The following is an 18,359-nucleotide window of genomic DNA, read 5'->3' as shown; positions in this document are numbered from 1 at the left end:
CTGCCGTACCAACCAGGCCATATTTTCTATGCTGTGTTGACACGTCACCAAGGCAACAACAAACTGGCAGGCTGTGATGTAACCGAAGTTATGACATGATGTGATCCTTTCCCAACCTTAACAAGGTAGTTCTGATTTTTGCAAAGAGGTGACAACACAATGCTAGAACTGCAGCAAGGCTCATATGAATACAAAGAGCATGCCTTAATATCACCAATACAGTATTATGACAAGATAAGTTTAATACAGTATATTTTATCCTCCAAATGAACTGAAGGCATATATAAAATCCTTCATACCCTTTATATTTAACAGTTTTTGTTTGCTATTAGAGCCATCAGGTGCTTTGAACTGCCAGCAGTTTTTTTTATGCATTGATCATCAGGTCTTCTTTGTCACCGCTCTCTTGCTTTTGGTTTCTGTATGGAACCCCCCCAACCCCTTATCGCTATATGCACTTTTCACAAAACAATCCCCTTTAGAAATAAACTTGGTATTTACTGAAGTCACTCAGCAGTCTGCGAACACAGAATGGGAAAATAAAAGTCAGAGCCTTGTCACAAATGCACCTTGCTGCATTATTTACAGCACTATTTTTATTTGATCTTGATATGGTGGGCAGACATTTTAAGCTGAAGATGCCAAACGCTCTTCCTCTCAGGCATCGCATTGTAAAAAGACCAAGTGCTGCTGGTTGATCATGAGTCCAAAAAAAAAAGCTAATTGATATGATTTTCTGGATTAGAAAAAATAAACATAAGAGACTAACATGTAAAAACATTATCTAACCGGAAATACCTCAAGAATGACAACATATCAACTATTTACAAAAACATCAATATAATATTTATATATATCTTTATATTTCTTATCTTCTATACCCACTAAAATATACCAACGAAGCAGCTATTGGTCAATCTGATGAACCTGTTTGCCATCATGTTTCTGAAAACAGTTTAAATATCCTTCAGCTGTAAATGTGAAAAGAAAAAGAAAAAAAGGGGGCAGCAAAGAGGGGAACGGAAAAGAAAGACAGGTAAATAAATAAAAAATATGACCCAAAAAAAAAAGTCCCGTGTTTATCCTGTGTGCCATTTTGGAATACTGCAGAGTGTGAGGAAGTAAGCCACTTCAACCAGCTTCTCCAGTGGATAAAGAGTTTGTTCACGGATGGACGTCTCTGACCATCCGACAGAGTTCTCAGTCTTTTTTTTTTTTTTTTTGGTCATTTTTCTTTTTCTTTCAGTTCATGATCCACTAGTGTACAAAGAGTTACACACAGTCCAAAGACAACTGGTGTAGGCCACAGAAAAGAGAGAAGGGCACTTTTTTTTCTCAAAATGAAGTAATCCGGGGATGAACTCTTGATGAATTCAGGGGGAAAGGGGACATGGCGTGGACCTGGGGAGGGACAGTGGGTTTAGCAGCCTTCTTGTTTGTCAAGAGTTTGTTTCACAGTTGAATCCAATATCCACCCAGTCAAGCACTAACTTGGCAATATATATATTATATACAGTATATAAACTACAATCATGAACAACAGAGACGCAGGAGACTTGTCCTTAAATACAAAAAGTGTCTTGTGTCGTCCGCATGTGGACTTACTGTAGTGTGTTTGTGGCATCTGGAGAGAAAAATAAGGTCCTGAGATATGCATTGAGGGGCTTCTGGGTGATAAAAGTGTGATCTATATAAAATGACAACAACAAAAAGACAAAAAAATAGAATTATATCTCATAACTGGGTTAATGTGTCCCATTTTGTTAGGAGGGGCTCGACCGTGGCAGGGCTAGTATTCGTCCATTGGTCTTTCCTCCGTTCATGTGTGTGAATGGGATGTGATGCTCCTCGTAACTGCCCCTCAGGCCCATGGAGGTGGCCTCATCCCTATCCAAACACTGCTCCCTCTGGGAGTATGATGAAGGGTCCAGTGGGATGCTTTCCATGTTTTCCATGTCCAGGTCAAAATCCTCGCTCTCTGGTGGCTTGTTTTCCTCACTGTAGAAGAAGGAGACCTCCTGGAAGGTGGGATGCAGGTCCTCCCGAAGCATCTCAATGATTTCCTGGAAGGTGGGGCGCATCTTGGGGTTGTACTGCCAGCACATCTGCATGAGGTTGTGTCTGAGAGAAGAGATGGGAAGACAGAAACCTCAGTGACGCTGCAGATATAAATAATTTAACAGTCTACTTAAATTCCTAAAAATGTCACGAAGAAAAGCAATTTAATATAAATAAAATAATCATTTAATGATGAGCTTCGCAAAACTGATCCAACTATCTCACATCTCAGCAAAGGTTTTGTTACATTCAGTTTAGCTGAATGTAACAAAACACAGATTGATGGATTTTTAAGTTATTTATTTCCTTTGTGATGAATGAGCTGTTTATTATCATCATTAACCAGTGAATTTGTCAATTAATTTCCTAGAAATGTAACACAAAAACTTAAGGAGAGGCCTCTAAATGTCTTGTTTTGTCTGTCAAATGCAGTTAAACTCAAAGATAAACAGAAAACCAGAATAGATGTAATAAAACTTAACACTTAAATAATTTCTGTTTTTTTTCCTCTCTTAAGAACATCTCTTATTTTTTGGAACATAAACACAACAGGCCTCATACTCACAATCTGTCTGCACAGTTGTCAGGCCGATCCAGGTAGCCTCCGTCCATTACAAATTTGAGGACTTGCTCGTTGGACAGGCCCTGATATGGCTGTTCGGCAAGCGTGCTGATCTCCCACAGCACAACCCCAAATGACCTGGTAGACAAACGGAGAGAGGAGTTGAATAAGGAAATGCCAATTAGACACGCAACAGATTAAATCTGTCAGTAAACACTCCGGCTGTAAGCAGGGAGGTTGAGGACACAGGTACCCATGATGCTGACAATGACGTCAGCTGGCTCACTGGCTGGCCTGAATTCCAACCACTAAGCATCCCTAATATGTTTACTGTTTATTATTCTTTGTTGTTTTCAAGGGTCCTGTTATGCTACAGATGACCTGAAAAAAACATCAAGTTGAAAACTAGATGTGTCACTGACCAGCAGTCTGAATGTGCAGTGAAGACACCGTCTTTCAACGATTCTGGTGCCATCCACCTGACAGGGAGCAGGCCTTTCCCTCCCTTCCTGTAGTAGTCAGTCTCATAGATGTCTCTGGTCATGCCAAAGTCTGGAAGAGAAGATGACCATCACTCATTATTTTATTACAGTAAAACCTGCACAGATTGGTAAACTGCGCTTCATCTACTTATTCCCCAATGTTCTTCAAACTCCCTGGTATTTCATGTACTCATCAAACATTTTTTTACAGGGGCTTCTACCCAAAACAATGTAGATTTAATTTAATCCATTTCTGTGACACTTGTATTAGATCCCAATCAAGGCTCATTACTTAATAGAAGAATCGATATGAATAACCACAGATCTCCTTGATCTTACATCATAAAGTAGCTTGGTTCTCATCTAAAACTAAAATAACATACAGTTACGCACCAAACTTACAAGTGCAACTGGACAATGCCCTCATATGACCACCAGGGGGAGACAAAGTCTTAATATTCTAATCCTGCACACTCGCATCCAGTACAAAACTCTTTAGTACCTCTACTTGGTTTAAGAAAACTTACCCCCTATTTTGACTGTCAGATCGTGAGCTACCATGCAGTTTCTGGCTGCCAGGTCCCTGTGGACAAACTTCTTGGCGTTAAGGTAGGCCATGCCATCTGCAATCTCAGCAGCCATTTGGATCATCTCCTTAAGAGTGGGCGGTGGACGTCCAGGGTTATTCTGACGGGCACAAAACATTTTTTTTTTTAAATTTCTGATGTGCTAATGCAGAACTCCACCCATGATTGCTTATGCTTTAGTGGTGATTTTCATATTACTCCCCGGATTCTACAGAGAGTAAGATAACCCTATAACCAGATCCAAATAAGCCTCTTTGAGAATAGTTCCGTGTTTTTTGTTGACTTTAGTGCTGACTGCTTAAACCGTCTGCAAACATCCAGCAGCTCGGTCCTCTCCCTGTTCCAATCAAAGTACGATCTGGATGTTTACTCCAAAAGGTAACACATGTAGGTAATCTCTGCATATTTACATAGTAAACCACAGTATTTCATCCTGAAAAGTTAAAGGAGCTCAGTGGGGTAACGTTACTCTAACAGATCCATATCCACTGAGCTCTTTGTCTCGTAAAATCACATTTAGTAGATATAATTTAGTCCAGACCTCAATAATCTGGCTGGAAAGAAAAAAAAAACATATGGAGAGAAATGGGTCATCAGAAAAACCCCTATGTTTCCTTATTGTTTTATATTCAGAATTTGAACATATGTGGCATATGTGCAGGCACATGCAAAGCAGACAGCAGATCTCAAATTATTAAATCACAGCCTGATTTGTTAACTAAATCAATAACAGTTAAAATCTTCCAATCTTAGTTTGGCAGAAATGGAGAACAATGTGAAGTTTGCAGCAGTATAAAACAAATCCAGTCAATGAGTGGCGAACCAAGTCTGTTCATTTAAAGCGGAAGTGAGAAGAAGAAAAACAGAAGTTCAATTCCAGCAAAACCGGTGTAAATTTGACTTAAACAAATCTAATTACCTCAGCGTCAGGTCGTAGAGAGCGCAGGTAGCTCTTTAGGTCTCCGTGAGTCATCAGCTCCATCACTACTAGTGTGGGCTGACCCTTAGATACGACACCAAGGAGACGCACCTGAGACACAGAGACAAAGGGTTTCACGTTACCTCTCCAAGTACTTCTCATTCTAAACAATGCTCAAGCATCTGGTGGTGGTTGACTGATTAAACCCCTCCCAGCATTTTACCCATCAACAGTAACAAAATAGCACAATATCTTCGGTTTAACTACAAGATAAAAACAGGTAATCTCTCTTTACCACATGGTGACAGCTGAAGGCCTTCATGACCGAGGCCTCGTTCAGGAACTCGATTCTCTCCCTCAGGCTGGCTGACTCATTCACCGTCTTCACGGCAACACGCGTCTCCCCTTCGCCCTTTATGATGTCCTTAGCAATGCCTTCATAGACCATGCCAAAGGAGCCTTGACCCAGTTCCCTCAAAATGCTGATTTTCTCCCGAGGCACCTCCCACTCGTCCTCTTCATACACTGCAAACATATTTTCATTTTACAGCTTTGAGTTTACATGAACTGCAACACCTGAAACCCAATCTTAAATTACGTTCCAAATATTGTGTTTTTCTTTAAAAGCAAGCTGTACATAGTCGGACGTGTTGAAGACGTGGCATACATTTTAATAATAATCTTCAAGTTACGGCTGAAATCCAGAAACAGTCAGGTTCAGTAAGTTACTGATTACCAGCGGATTGCATTCAATTTTTGGCTGCTTCAGGTAACACAAGCTCCCCTAGCTCTCCAATCACAGTTAATGTGGTCAGTAATATAAACCTCCTTAACTACTGTAAATGGCCTGTAGTCACAAAATTTAATGAGGTGCTATAATCCCTTTTTAAATCCAGCTTCTGTGAAATTTACAAAAGGGATTAAATTCTCTGCTTACCGTCATTAGCACTGAGATACTCGGGGTTGGAAGAGGCGTAGATGGGACCACTCGGCCCTTGGGTTTGACTACGAGGAAAAAAACAAATAATAAAATGTACAACACTGGCAAAACAAAGCAAGTATTTAAGAGGGTCTAAAAATGACTTACTTCTTCTTGAACATGACGAATCCCAGCACAGCCACAAACAGCAGCAGGAAAAAACAGATGACTGGCCCAATGACGATCTTCACAACATACAGATGATCACCTGTTCAACACAGTGTGTCACATTTCAGGTGAAGAGCAAAGATAATCTCCACACAGCTAGCCAGCCCCCACCGCTGTCCATTCTGTGCTGAATAGATGTTATTTCTTAATCACATCCTATGACTAAATGATTAAAATGTGTCTGTATGTTTGTCATCTTCTGCTTTTGTATACATTTACTTTCATTTCTAGGCTGCGTTGAACAACTTTGACAGCAACAGATCACAGTAAAAATACCCAGATCTGACATATAAAATGGCATGTGAGTACTTTGGTTAATGTATCTAAATTCAGGATAATACTCTAGCTCCAGCAAGGTGAAAGTAGGGACTTTTACTTACAAGGACAAACTTAACCACCAGAGATTTAATTTCTAATCAAATGTAGGAGTTTGGAGATCATAATAAAATCCTGTTTTGGCAGGTAATTAAGTTATCAGCTAGGATTCAAAACGATTAATTTGAGGCTTTTTTTTTTCTTTGAATAAAATGAGGCTAAATATGTATGACTTTACTATCTTAAGTGACTTGTAGTCTAAATAAATGTTAGTTTGAGGGAAATTATATCCAGGTAACACTAAAAATAAAAAAAAAACCAAAAAAACAGGGAGGTACAGTTTGCAAAAGTAAACTGATCTACAATCTGGCAAAGCAAAATTATTAAATAATTATCATCAAACTTATTTATTCTAAAATATTTTTTATTAAATATATAGGAAAAAAATAATAAATGATCTTTTAGCAGTCCCTAACATTTTTAAGAGTCTTGAGATAATTTCCAACTAAACCTTACATTATATATGTATATATATATATATATATATATATATATATATATATATATATATATATATATATATATATATATATATATATATTAAAAAAAAAACAAAAACAAAAAAACAGAGGGACTTACTTGCATCCTGGATGTAAAAGAATGTGGGTTCGGTCCATGATCCATTCCCAGCCAGCGAGGTGGCTCTGATCCTTACAGAGTAGTTCCCAGGATGCATTACTTTCAGCATACAGCCACCCTGCTCATCGTACAGCCTTCTGGACACACACGAGTGCAGCTCCTACAGAAAGCAAACATCTAGGTTCAGGGAATAGTTTTTATTTAATTTACATATGTTAAAATAATATCAGTTTTAACTCAATTTACTTCATATTTTCGGTTTCCACTGCAGAAACACATCAGTACAATAAAAATTAAAAAAAGAAGTTTTCTAGAGAAAATAACAGGCATCCATCAATTAGATGAAATACATGTTTAGTTGACCCGTCTCCATGGCTACTAAAACACAGTCCAATTACTCTGCCATTAGGTCTAAAAAGCAATTATGCAAAATTTTAAAATATAAATTCCTTAATAAGAACTGCATCTCTGTGCAGCTTTCTGATGGATAAATAAAAACTGCTGCTCATGACTTGACTTTCATATGCTGAACAAGGTGGCTTTTAAAGAAAAGGAAAACAAAACCAGCACATAACATTTGCTCTGTGTGTCAGTGACCCTGCGGTGAACTCTTGGCTGCAATTCAAGATTTAAATCACAGCATATACTAAAAGCAATAAAGCCAGAATAGATAAGTGCGTAGGTGTGTGTGGATGTGTGTCTTCACCTCACTGTCTCCCACTCTCTTGTAGTTCACCTCATATAGGATGATAATACCATTTGGGGCTGGAGGCTCATGCCATTCTGCGTGCACATTGTATCCCGTCACCTTATATTTGATGGGACCCACAATGTCATCAGCTTTATCTGTGGAGAACAAAACAACACAGATTCATATTTGTAAAAAACCTCTGGTTTGTTTGGAGCAAAACACAGGTAAACAAATATGAAACATTAAAAAAAATAAATAACTAAATTCCTTTTTTATTTTTGCAGCATCTACCCTGATATGAATAAATACTTAAGATATTCATACAGACAGAAAGATAAATTTCATGGATGTAACCAGCAGTATTTTTAGTCACTACTTCCCAAATGTTTGATAGATGCTGCAACCATTGTAGCCTCCCCACCTCCACTCCCTGGGACAGCCACGTTTAACCTTTCCAAATAACTAATAAATATATCCAATTAGAATTTCTTTTTTGTAGCTTTTCTTAAGATTGCATCAACAGTGAATGAAAATCTGACTATTATTTTTTCATTAATTGAGTTGATGTGGAGATGACCCGAGGCAGTGAAAAACATACCACTGAAAACTGAAAGATATCATATGCCATATAGGAGGAAAAGCTGATTGGTGACCCAGCCTTTAGTGTTGTCCTACCTTCGGGCAATGTGCGGGCACTGACATATGCCGCCATGCTGCAGCGGGCTGCGTCAGTTGGGTGGTTGCAGGCATGGATCTCAATCTGGTAGCTGGTAAAGTGACGGAGGTTGGAGATGACAGTGGACTCCTTAGCATGGACTGTGACTACAGTCTTTGTGCTTTCAAATGTATCTTGGCCGTCCTTGTCGGGGATGCCTGTGCCACCAGGCGGGCTTGGGGAAGTAGTCAGGAATGGGTGTGTTCTGTTGGCGATCCCCATCACAGAGCGTCTTTCCCTGGTGCGCCTAGACAAGACAAAGAATGCTTTAAGCTTACTTTAAGGTCACTGAATTTATAGACTGCAAAGAATTCTACTGTAGGATATATTTCCTGAGTCTGAATGGACTTTTAGCTGAATTCTTGGAACAACAAAATAATAGAAAAATAGTAAAACTGAAACTTTCTGTGAGAGAAACAATACATTTTTACCGGCTTTACTGACAATGTGAGGATGAGAAATAAAGTCTCTCATTCAGTCCAACTTTAATCAACTTGGCAGAAACAGTCGATGAGAAATGATAAAGCACAAAACCAGTCCACATTTGACCAGAGTCTTACTTTATCTCAAAGACTTCATTGTGGAGGTAATTCTCAAATGTTTTGCGGTACTCGGAGTCTTCCTTTTCCTTCTTGAGCTCCTTCTCAGTTTTTGGGCAGGCGCAGCATCGCATCCCCTGGCCTTGCTCCTCTGTCTGGTTCCGCTTCTGTTCCTCATCGCTGTCCACCTGAGTGGGCACCCGTGATGGCAGTTTCATCCCTGTTGACATGGAAACAGCCATAGCAATCACAGGGGGGGGAAAAAAAAAAGGAGAAAAGGAAATGGGACGACGGGTGCAATAAACACAGATATGCTACACAGACCCATACACAGGATGAAAACACACACACATACATACACCTGCAGGGCATGTCTGTCATTGTCATCCCCGGGTCTTCAACCCCTCAAGTGGAGATAAATTACCACTGACACAATCTCCCTGCAGACTCCCATCTCTCTGGATGTGAAGGCGTTATGGGTGTTCAAAAGTGGAAAGTCTGATTTTGTGCTAACAAAGATGGGCAGTGATGGCTAGACACAGAGGCAGGCCAGACTGTGTCCAAAATAATTCAACCAAAATAAACACATGAACTTTGCCTGAACCTGAGGCAAAAAGAAGGAAAGAGCTTGACTGTTTCAGTGCCAAGTTTCACACACGTTCAGATCTTTGATGTTCCTGAACAATAGAATAAGATTTATCTCACGTTACTGTCTTGCTTGGTACACAACTTTGTTGGAGTATTTTTCCTTTTAGGTTTAAAATACAGGCAAAACAGACTGTAGCACGTGTTGGTCTTCTTAGACACATACAAACACTAACCGGCATAGTCAACCATTTCAGACATACAAAGTTCATTTTTCAGGTATTTTAATGTGTTAGCTTCACTTCTTTATAAGGACAATTTATCTCTCTTTAAAGGTTACAGTCTTACAAGACAAGACCAGGTAAATTTACATTTCACACCTAATATGGGACAAGTCCATGCTGCATGTATTCACATTAACAATCAGGCAAGGACAAGATGAAGCCAAACTGACAGAACATGGGCGACAGGGCAGCGGAAGTTTCTAAAGGCTACTTATGGATTCAAAATGAACTAGTTGAGCTGGCTGAATTAAAAAAAAAAAAGAAATAAATCCAAGTAAAAACATCTGGAGAGAAGCAGTTTCTTTTGTTTAGCCTAATCTGACTGTACGACAAACATCTATTCACAGCTTGGAACTTCAAAGAGATTGTACTTTGCTTTATGGATGTCCCTTTTCATGCTTTAACATTTAACAGCATATTATATATCTAACAGTGTACGCTGCAGCAGCCCTTCTTGCCCTATTGCTTTTACGATGCTCAGTTTACCTCCTATCATCTGTCTCTTGCCTGTAACACATCAGTCTGCTCTCATGGTAAGAGCGGATGAAAACGCGGAGAATAAGGAAGCAGCTTGTTTCTTTGAGTTGGCTAAAAGTGACAGTGAGTGGGTTGGGGAGTGGCTGATCTCTTACATGAAGGGAATTTGCTAGCTTAAGGAGGAATCACCTTATAACAGACATAAATTGTGAGAGCACAAGATAAATGTGTCCTAAACGAAAAAAGAACAAGAAGTAATCTGCCCAGTGGAAATGTTGTAAAATGATGGATACAGCAGGGTCAATAAGGTAACTCTTCCATTTATGGCCGTCTTTTGTTTGGAAACCAAACAACCCTGGTGGATGCCGTCATTTGGCTTGTTGATAAGATTTTTAAATGGTTCTGAAGACTTTGCCTCGTAAGCGTGCATCGTATGTGTAACAGGAAGAAAATCTCAGGGCAAATGAGACATATCAAGCATTTGTGCAGCGGTGTCTTTTGCGGAAGGTGGTGACTTTAGTTGATATGGCCTTCTGGCTTTACATTGCTGTAGACTTTTTATACACATAAAAAGCTACGTGACATAATACTTGTATTAGAAGTAAATAGTCCCCAGAAAGTTACGAATGAGTAAATTAACAAGTCTGCTTTAAAAGAGGACTTCTGCCAGAAAGCTGTCACTTTAATAGATAAGTACAGCAAGCAATGCCACCTATGCCATGTCTAAAAAGGGAACTTGAGGCAAAGTAACCAGAATTTAATTAAAATGCTTGTAAAATAATAAAGAGTTGCTGAGTAAGAGAAACTGAAGCTAATAAAAGATCCAAAAAAAGAAACAAACACATTCAACCAGTCAGACACACAAACCTTGAAACAGTCACAATCAACACAACTCCAAAAAACACAGCTCACCCTTCTGACAGTAGTCAAACTTTAACAGCTCGCTGGCCTCAGGCTGGCGCTGGTAGAAGACCAGGTAGTGAGTGATGTTGCCGTTGGGGTCACTGGGAGGTTTCCACTTGAGGATGATGGAGGAGGAGGAGTTGGAGGAGGAGATGGGGTCCAGCGGTACAGAAGGTTCTGGGGAAATATGATGCAGTGAGTGCTGAGGTGTATAATATGTAACCATAGAAAATCGTGGACATGTGGATTTGTCAGCTGGTGTAGCAGATCTCATGTCTGCTGCTTTAATGACGTCTTAAAGTTGACGGTGAATTAACACTGCCCAAACCTTTTTACTCCATATCAACCAAGCAAAATTAAACCTCATTGTGACACAATTAGGAGATGGTGATAACATGTGCAATGCATGAAGTCAGTCTTGCAAATACATGTGAAAGAAAACATAACTGATACTGTATTTGTTGTGCACTCAAGCACAGTCTGCATGTTTCCACAAATGAATCACTGACCTTTGCTTGTTGAATATAAAAAAGGAGAAATGCTGTTTTGGTCCACTTTGCATGTCAGGTTGCTGTGAAATATCCCAGCACAGCACTATCATGAAGTTGATCTTTAACCAGCTGCAGCCTGCTCCTGCAGCCCACCCCCAATCAGTTTTATCTTTTGGTTTTCACACCCTGTATGTAATGTTTGCAGGTTGGGGAGATGGGGTTTGTGTTTGAGGTTAAGATGTGATTGTGCCACAAGTGAATGAAGACCAAATAAAGAGATGAGTATATTTAGTAGTATATAACCCACCAAATACATTTTTTTTGTTTGTGTTTGTTGACTGGTATTATATTTCAGGTTCAGCTGTGTTTCAGTTTATAGTGATCTTCAGCTATAACAATGCTGTATTGCATCCTGTTTGGTTTTTGTTCTACTTTAGGCGGTACCATGTAACTGATACTATCCTATATTTTTTGGCAGCATCTCAGCTGTGGCTCCAAGCAAGCCGAGGCGAAACTAAAAGCTGATGTTAAAACACTGCATTGCGTTGATTAGTTAAGAGTTGTGAATGTAAACAACTCCATCCGCATGCACAGATACACTTCCTTGCACAATGAAGTCGTTTAAAAGTCCAGCTGATAATTTATAAGGTAAATTGCGGATAATTGTGGGGACAGGTTGCATGTTGTCAGCAGGGCTAATGAAAACATGAATGCATTTATTGACCACAAGTCTGGATATATAGATCAAATCTGATCTAAAATAAACATTCAGTCCAAGTAAGACTAAGAAAGCCTCTATGCATTTTTACTTTTAGCACTTTGGACAAAGGTGTCTGTTGAATCAATGTGATGTAATAAACACTAAAATTGTGTGTCACGTGCACTGCACTAATGACCTGCTGATCCTGCTAATAATAAGAGCATACTGTTTGAATCAGAAGGCAAAGCAAAAGAAAGCCATACTGAGATATTCTCAATGGCATGACCGTACAGCTACAAGAATCAAACATTCACATACCTAGAGGGATGGGATGTGTGTGTGGGAGGCAGAATATTTGTGAGGAATAAGAGCGTGAGGATGCGAAACTGAACCCTCTGGCCCGTGCTTCTTTGTCACAGTGTGATTATGTTGTCCTTGATTCATGACGAAGCAACACACCAGTCCGACCACATTGTCAGACCAAGTTTCACCAGCAACAGCTTATGTGTAATGACAGCTTTGCCCTTCTGACGAGGTATGCTGGAGAGACATGACACAAACCAGGAACCTGCAGCGGTTGCCAGATGGGTAGAAACCCCTCCTTTGATACAGCTGGTTGGCTGACTGTAGCATCTCTGCTGGAAGACTGCTCCGTGGGAGCAAAGGATGTCATGTTTGTTGTGGGTTATCAGAAAGGAAACATATATTGTCTAAAAGGAAGCTAGCTAGACAGGGCAATACGATTATGATTCATCCAAACTCTACACGACACACTCCGTGGGAGGCAGAGTACACCAAGTACTGAAAACGGCTGTGTGACTGATTGATGCAGAGGTCTTGCACAGGGGTGGGGCCCTGTAGATCAGAGGCACCCAAAGGAAATTATGCCATCTGTCTCCCCTTTCTCTGCTCTTGTGCCAAGGACACGTTGGCAGTGGTCGGAGTTACAATCACAGCTCTGACTCCACCAGTCAATGATAGTAACACCACAGGATGACACTAAAAATAGCTTAATTTCATTACAGGAGGAGACACTGACCTTTTCTGCTATGGGAACTTCTTGACCCTAATCTGTAGCTGAACGTAGCCTAGAGTTATAAGGTTCTTGAAAAAAAACTTTGGTTTAACGGGACAAAGCTCAGGTGTGAACACGGTTAATAGACTAATCGTTTAGGTCTCAAGAGGCGTTTCTCTTTCAAATCTCATCACTTTTGTTTGATCTTGAACTCGGCTTCAGAGATCACCAGGAGCGTTTCAGCAGTGAAACATTCGTCTACCAAAAATTATTTTACTCAGGAGAGTAAAATCAAATATTTACATGCAGTAAAAATGACTTTATTACTTATCCTCAACTCCTAAAACTCTTGCATTTAAATTCAATGTGTGCATTGTGCATTTACAACCGTTCTGCCTTCCATGGTCCGAATGTCCAGAGTGGCGGATTATAATGCTCACACACTCATTAGACTTGCAACCGGGATATTTTGATAATCAGAACTGATTCTTTGCATACTTATGTGTCCGACTTTCAGTCCACGTCTAACTCGATATGACTTCCATTAAAATAGATAAGTGTGTTCTTAGAAGAGTTAAGCAGAAACCCATTCTGGGATGCTTGTGTGAGCTGCTGTGTGGACTCAAGTATGCAACACAGCTGCTTGTTGCTTTCAGTGGTAGACAGATGCAGTTTTCTTTTTGATAAGATGAAACTTAAAATAAAGTGGCACATGGTTATGAATATTTGCATAAAAACTCATTGGCCAGTTTGATGCTGGACAGGTAAGGGACCAATAGGTTTAAAGCTGCAACATGAAGGGCACAGACTGCTTAGATTTTGGATGCACCCACATCTTTCTAGTGGAGGGAAAATTCCTAGGTTCTAATATTCCTGCACTTAAAACACACTCTCATCAGTTGGTATTAAATCTTATCCAACACTATGAATTAACACCATATTAATTCAGTAGATGAAGGCATACTTTGATAGAGGAACCAGCTAGGAATATAAATCTCCATCAGCCTTACTGGTGGCATTTGTGCGGACATAGATGATCTCGCTCTTGGCTCCATGGACCTCTTGCTCGTCAGATGCTGAGAGCTGGGTTTTCACCATAATGGCGTACTGTGTCCAGGGCTTCAGAGCCGTGATGAGATATCCTGGTTCTATCTGATCCTTTTCTCCCTCTGTGGCTCGACGGGGAGGGTCCACATCAGCGATCACCCAGCTGTTTGAGCCGCAGGCGTCTTGCCCATCGAACTCTGTTACGTTCTGGAAAGGCCTTTATTGGCGAAAAACAAACAATTCAGACACAAAGGGTGGGTTTTGAGTATTTTAACTGTATTTTACTTGAGAAAAGATACAGAGTTTCAGTTTAAAATACTCTCCAGATATGTCTTGTTTGATTTTTCCAACATGACAGAAAAACAAATGAGCAAAATAGTTACCAAGGTCAAAAACACCTTGATAGTAATGCTGGGTACAGTTTGTCAAAAGGACGTTACCAGTGATTTTAAAACTAAGTGGCTGTAAAGAAAGACTTATGTTTGTTTCCCCCCCCCCCCCCCCAATCATCCTTGTCAGTTCTGTATCAGAAAACCTTTAGGTGCCAGACATTAATTAATTATCTTAGGTGACAACGAAAGACGTCAGATTTCAAATGAATAAAAAAGAAACTACAACATTATTTACATTATTCAAATTGAAACTCAAATCAATTTTTAATGCAAAAAAGAGGTTTGCATTTATCTATGACAAAGTTTAGTTTTTTCTTATGTTAAAAAAAATGTAAACATGGCTCTTCTCTCTATATATCTGCTACCTGACCATGTTTGTCTGCTGCTTATTTACGAGTCACTATTCTAAAATAGTCTTGTGCAGTTATAATTTCTGTGTTGTAAGCATCAGTGCAGTGGGAATTGATGTAACTATGGATCAACTTAGTTTTTTCATATCTGTAAGACAGCTAACACCAATATTTGTCCAGCCTGAAATCCAGGTCTCTTAGTTTAGATCAACTTACGCTTCTTTGTAGAGCACCATGAAGCCCAGCAGATCTCTGAAGTCTGATGGCCAGAATGCATTCCACTTGATCATAATCTTGTCGCTGGACTTTCGGATGTTGGTGAAATTCAACACATGGTTCTCACCTGAATGTACATAAGAAAAGACATTCATCAAATAAAACAACTATAACATGAAAAAATGAAAAAGGGAGTAATTATTGAGGCGTTTAAATCTCTGCTATCGGGTGAAATCAGGGGTGGGGTCAGGGGTACGTATGAAAATATCTTTATGTCCTGAAGCAGCTGGGCTCAGTCTACTCCACTTTTCCCAATTTCAAAATCAATCAATGTACACTTTTGTTGACATTGCAAACTATATTTCACCACTTCTGTGAGCACATCTGTCCTTGTCTTCAGTATGAGAATTACTTAACAGAGCGCAAGAGGTGTGTCTGAATGTAGAAACAGCACGATAGTATTTACATATGATAAACGCCTTCCTGTAGATGAATAGAGTAAATTTATTTTTCTTAAAGGTCCCCTTGGTCAGCGCTCTGCAGCTGTGCTCTTATGTGTTTATCAAATTCATCTATGTACTTGTTGAAGAGACAAGCAATAAAAGCTTTTAATGTCTCCGTAAACAAAGACTAGCTTGGCATGGCACATCTCGGTGGATTAATTTGCTAAGCTGCAGTGTCCTGGTGTACAAATCTGCCTTGTGACCTTTACAGTTAAAGTAATTACAGGACAAGACAGAGCAGTGGAAACATACCTGGTATTAAATGAAAAAATTGAAAATTTAAAGTTATGATCCCAAAAGGACTCAAGAACGATCCGTTTCATAAACTCTCGACTCTAGTCGACCGTAAGGCATAAACAATTTCCAACCAATCATGGCTTAAAGCACATTTTTGTTCCCCCTGAACTCATTCACACATTTTTCCTGTGTGACCTGCTGAAACCCTCTTGGATATAAAAGACATAGAAAGAGCCCAACTGGCAAATATATAATAACACCATCGCTTTATTTAAGCCCTGATTTGAGAATGAGAATTTTACAGCTGTTCCACTTCTTTAACCAGGAAGACATTGAAACTGTATGGTTTGATCTTGAGTGGAAAATGCACACTGGGATTTTAGAGCGATCCTGGTTGTGTAATCATGGTAACAGTTAATAATAAAACAAAACATACAGGACAGGAAGTTAAACTTTAGTTTGAAAGTTCCTTAAAAAGCACAAAAGATTTCAGGAATATTCTCTTTTCAATTTGTCTTTTGCTATTTTATCTTTGTAAAAATGACAGCCACTAAGATTACGTGAACTTTTTTTTTTTTTAATCTGATTTTATTTTTTTTTATTTGATTGCTTTTATTTTTTATTGCTTTTAGATGACTGTAATTTTTTTTCATTGTCCTAATGTATGCTATTTTTTTTTTAAACCCCCCACAATGTGGCACTTTGGTCAACATTGTTGTTTTTAAAGTGCATTATGAATAAAATTTTACTGTATTGTATTTTAACATTTAAATAAGAGCTAAAAGAAAGAGATCACAACTTCTCTCATATCTTTAGAACAATTCATTCTTTTCCACACCTTTTCACTTCCTGAAGCTTTCACTTTTGGACTTAAATGGAAAGGACAAACTTATCTACATAACTGTTGCCATGTTTCACAGTTTTGCTTTGTTGGTTGTTCCCACTTTAACAATATTAGTATAAATGTCTCCAGGAAGTTATCTGCAAACACAGAACGGGAAATGGCCATCATAACAATAACTATGACTATGTTTGCATCCTGATTCTGTGTTGTCTGCTGCCATAGTAACTCTGGAAACACTAGCATGTCTGAAGAGCCGGGGTTCTTACATGAGGCCTGGTCACCGTTGGTCTTGGAAGCGATGTAGTTCTTTACTTGCCGCTCTTTTGTTCCTGTCACCTCCTCCATCTTGCGGATCTCAGACATGCACAGTTTGGAGTTGTAGTGGAAAAACATGCCGCCCTGCAGGATGGTTAGCTTGTGTTTGGACCAGTCCCAGAGCTGCCGCAGATTCTGGTTATCCAGGGCATAGAAGGAGTAATTCCTGGAAAACAGCACACACCTCATAAACATATTTATGATTATATGTGACATTTGGCCATGATTGTAAAGGTCATGGTTATTCTTCAGTTTGAATTTCTGTGTTCCCATCTTTAATATTTCTGGTCTGAGTGTAGCTTTTGTGCAGAAAGCACCCTCCACCGTGTCTTACAGAAGCCTCGTCAGATTTTGGAATCTGAACTAAAAACAGCTGCCACGTAAAAACATTTAGCAAAGATCAGTCCTCCTGCTTTTAACTCATAATTACAGGAGGAGGGATGACAGGAGACCAAGAAGATGGATTCTCACCCGTTTTCCTGCTCTTCTCCACGAATAATACGGAGTTTGCGGAAAAACGAGAGGGACACAAGGGCGTAGGAACGTCGCACTTTGAGGTAGCCAGTGATCTCCTCCAGATGGCCCAGACTGGCCTCCAGTTCAGCTGCGATGTTGTCTACACAAAACCACAAGGCACAAGTTTTTTAGGTGACCTCTGATTCTGCAGAGTTCTGAGTGAAAAAAAAAAAAAAGGTTTTGAGTTTTTCATGTTTTTTTTTTATTTTTTTAATTCACCTAAAAGCTAATGCACGAGTTGAGTAAAGAATTTCTCATTTATTCCACTATGTCACACAACTCCGTTGCAGATTTAATTTAATGTTAGCACGTTTGCAGATCTTGCTTTTATATTAATGACAAACCTGTGGATTTATTGAATATAAGTTGGACAACTTGTTTTATTTCCTTTTAAACTGGAGTTGTGTTGGATCTTGTGTAACATCATCAGCTCTTTGTTTACTGTTCTGCTGATTAGTTGTGCACTGTTGCCTGATTCAACAACAGCTACTCACTTCCTCCTCGCAGGTTAATGACCATGCTCCCATTGAGAATGGTGCACCCTCTCAAATCCTGGGCAGCGGTGACCGAGTCTATGGTTTTCAGACCCATACACACCCTGGGGCAAAGCCCTGCACAGGGTGTGCAGTTGAGACTACAAAACAAATGAAAAAGAGACAGATTTCAGAGAATTTCAAAATAAATCACAATATATTCCAAAGTTGCATTAAATCCAAACATTTACACCAAACTTTGAATGAAATATCTGTTAAATTTTCTTCTGTTTTATCAGCTGCCTGTCTGGCTGTTCTTCTGTATAAAATAATAATAAAAAAAAGATCCAGTGTTAT

General features: G+C 39.3%; 1 protein-coding gene across 1 annotated transcript in view; it reads right to left on the bottom strand.

Annotated features, from left to right (window-relative positions):
- Positions 1-562: 562 nt before the first annotated feature.
- The window catches only part of insra (insulin receptor a), a 52,504-nt gene continuing 34,707 nt past the window's right edge, over positions 563-18,359 (bottom strand). Inside the window, exons 4-21 of the mRNA XM_079244048.1 lie at positions 18,024-18,163; positions 17,485-17,629; positions 16,965-17,179; positions 15,115-15,241; positions 14,120-14,373; positions 10,913-11,080; positions 8,676-8,874; positions 8,076-8,362; positions 7,416-7,555; positions 6,710-6,869; positions 5,696-5,795; positions 5,546-5,613; positions 4,904-5,133; positions 4,609-4,719; positions 3,630-3,789; positions 3,043-3,172; positions 2,624-2,758; positions 563-2,121 (exon numbers count right to left, since the gene is read on the bottom strand). Of these exons, the coding sequence (XP_079100174.1) occupies positions 1,764-2,121; positions 2,624-2,758; positions 3,043-3,172; positions 3,630-3,789; positions 4,609-4,719; positions 4,904-5,133; positions 5,546-5,613; positions 5,696-5,795; positions 6,710-6,869; positions 7,416-7,555; positions 8,076-8,362; positions 8,676-8,874; positions 10,913-11,080; positions 14,120-14,373; positions 15,115-15,241; positions 16,965-17,179; positions 17,485-17,629; positions 18,024-18,163 (3,127 nt within the window). The 3' untranslated portion in view covers positions 563-1,763. The remainder of the gene's footprint in view (positions 2,122-2,623; positions 2,759-3,042; positions 3,173-3,629; positions 3,790-4,608; positions 4,720-4,903; positions 5,134-5,545; positions 5,614-5,695; positions 5,796-6,709; positions 6,870-7,415; positions 7,556-8,075; positions 8,363-8,675; positions 8,875-10,912; positions 11,081-14,119; positions 14,374-15,114; positions 15,242-16,964; positions 17,180-17,484; positions 17,630-18,023; positions 18,164-18,359) is intronic.

Source organism: Telmatherina bonti (genome assembly GCF_933228915.1).
Source record: "Telmatherina bonti genome assembly, chromosome: 7".
Classification (NCBI taxonomy): domain Eukaryota; kingdom Metazoa; phylum Chordata; class Actinopteri; order Atheriniformes; family Telmatherinidae; genus Telmatherina; species Telmatherina bonti.
This window is presented reverse-complemented; position numbering and strand designations above follow the sequence as displayed.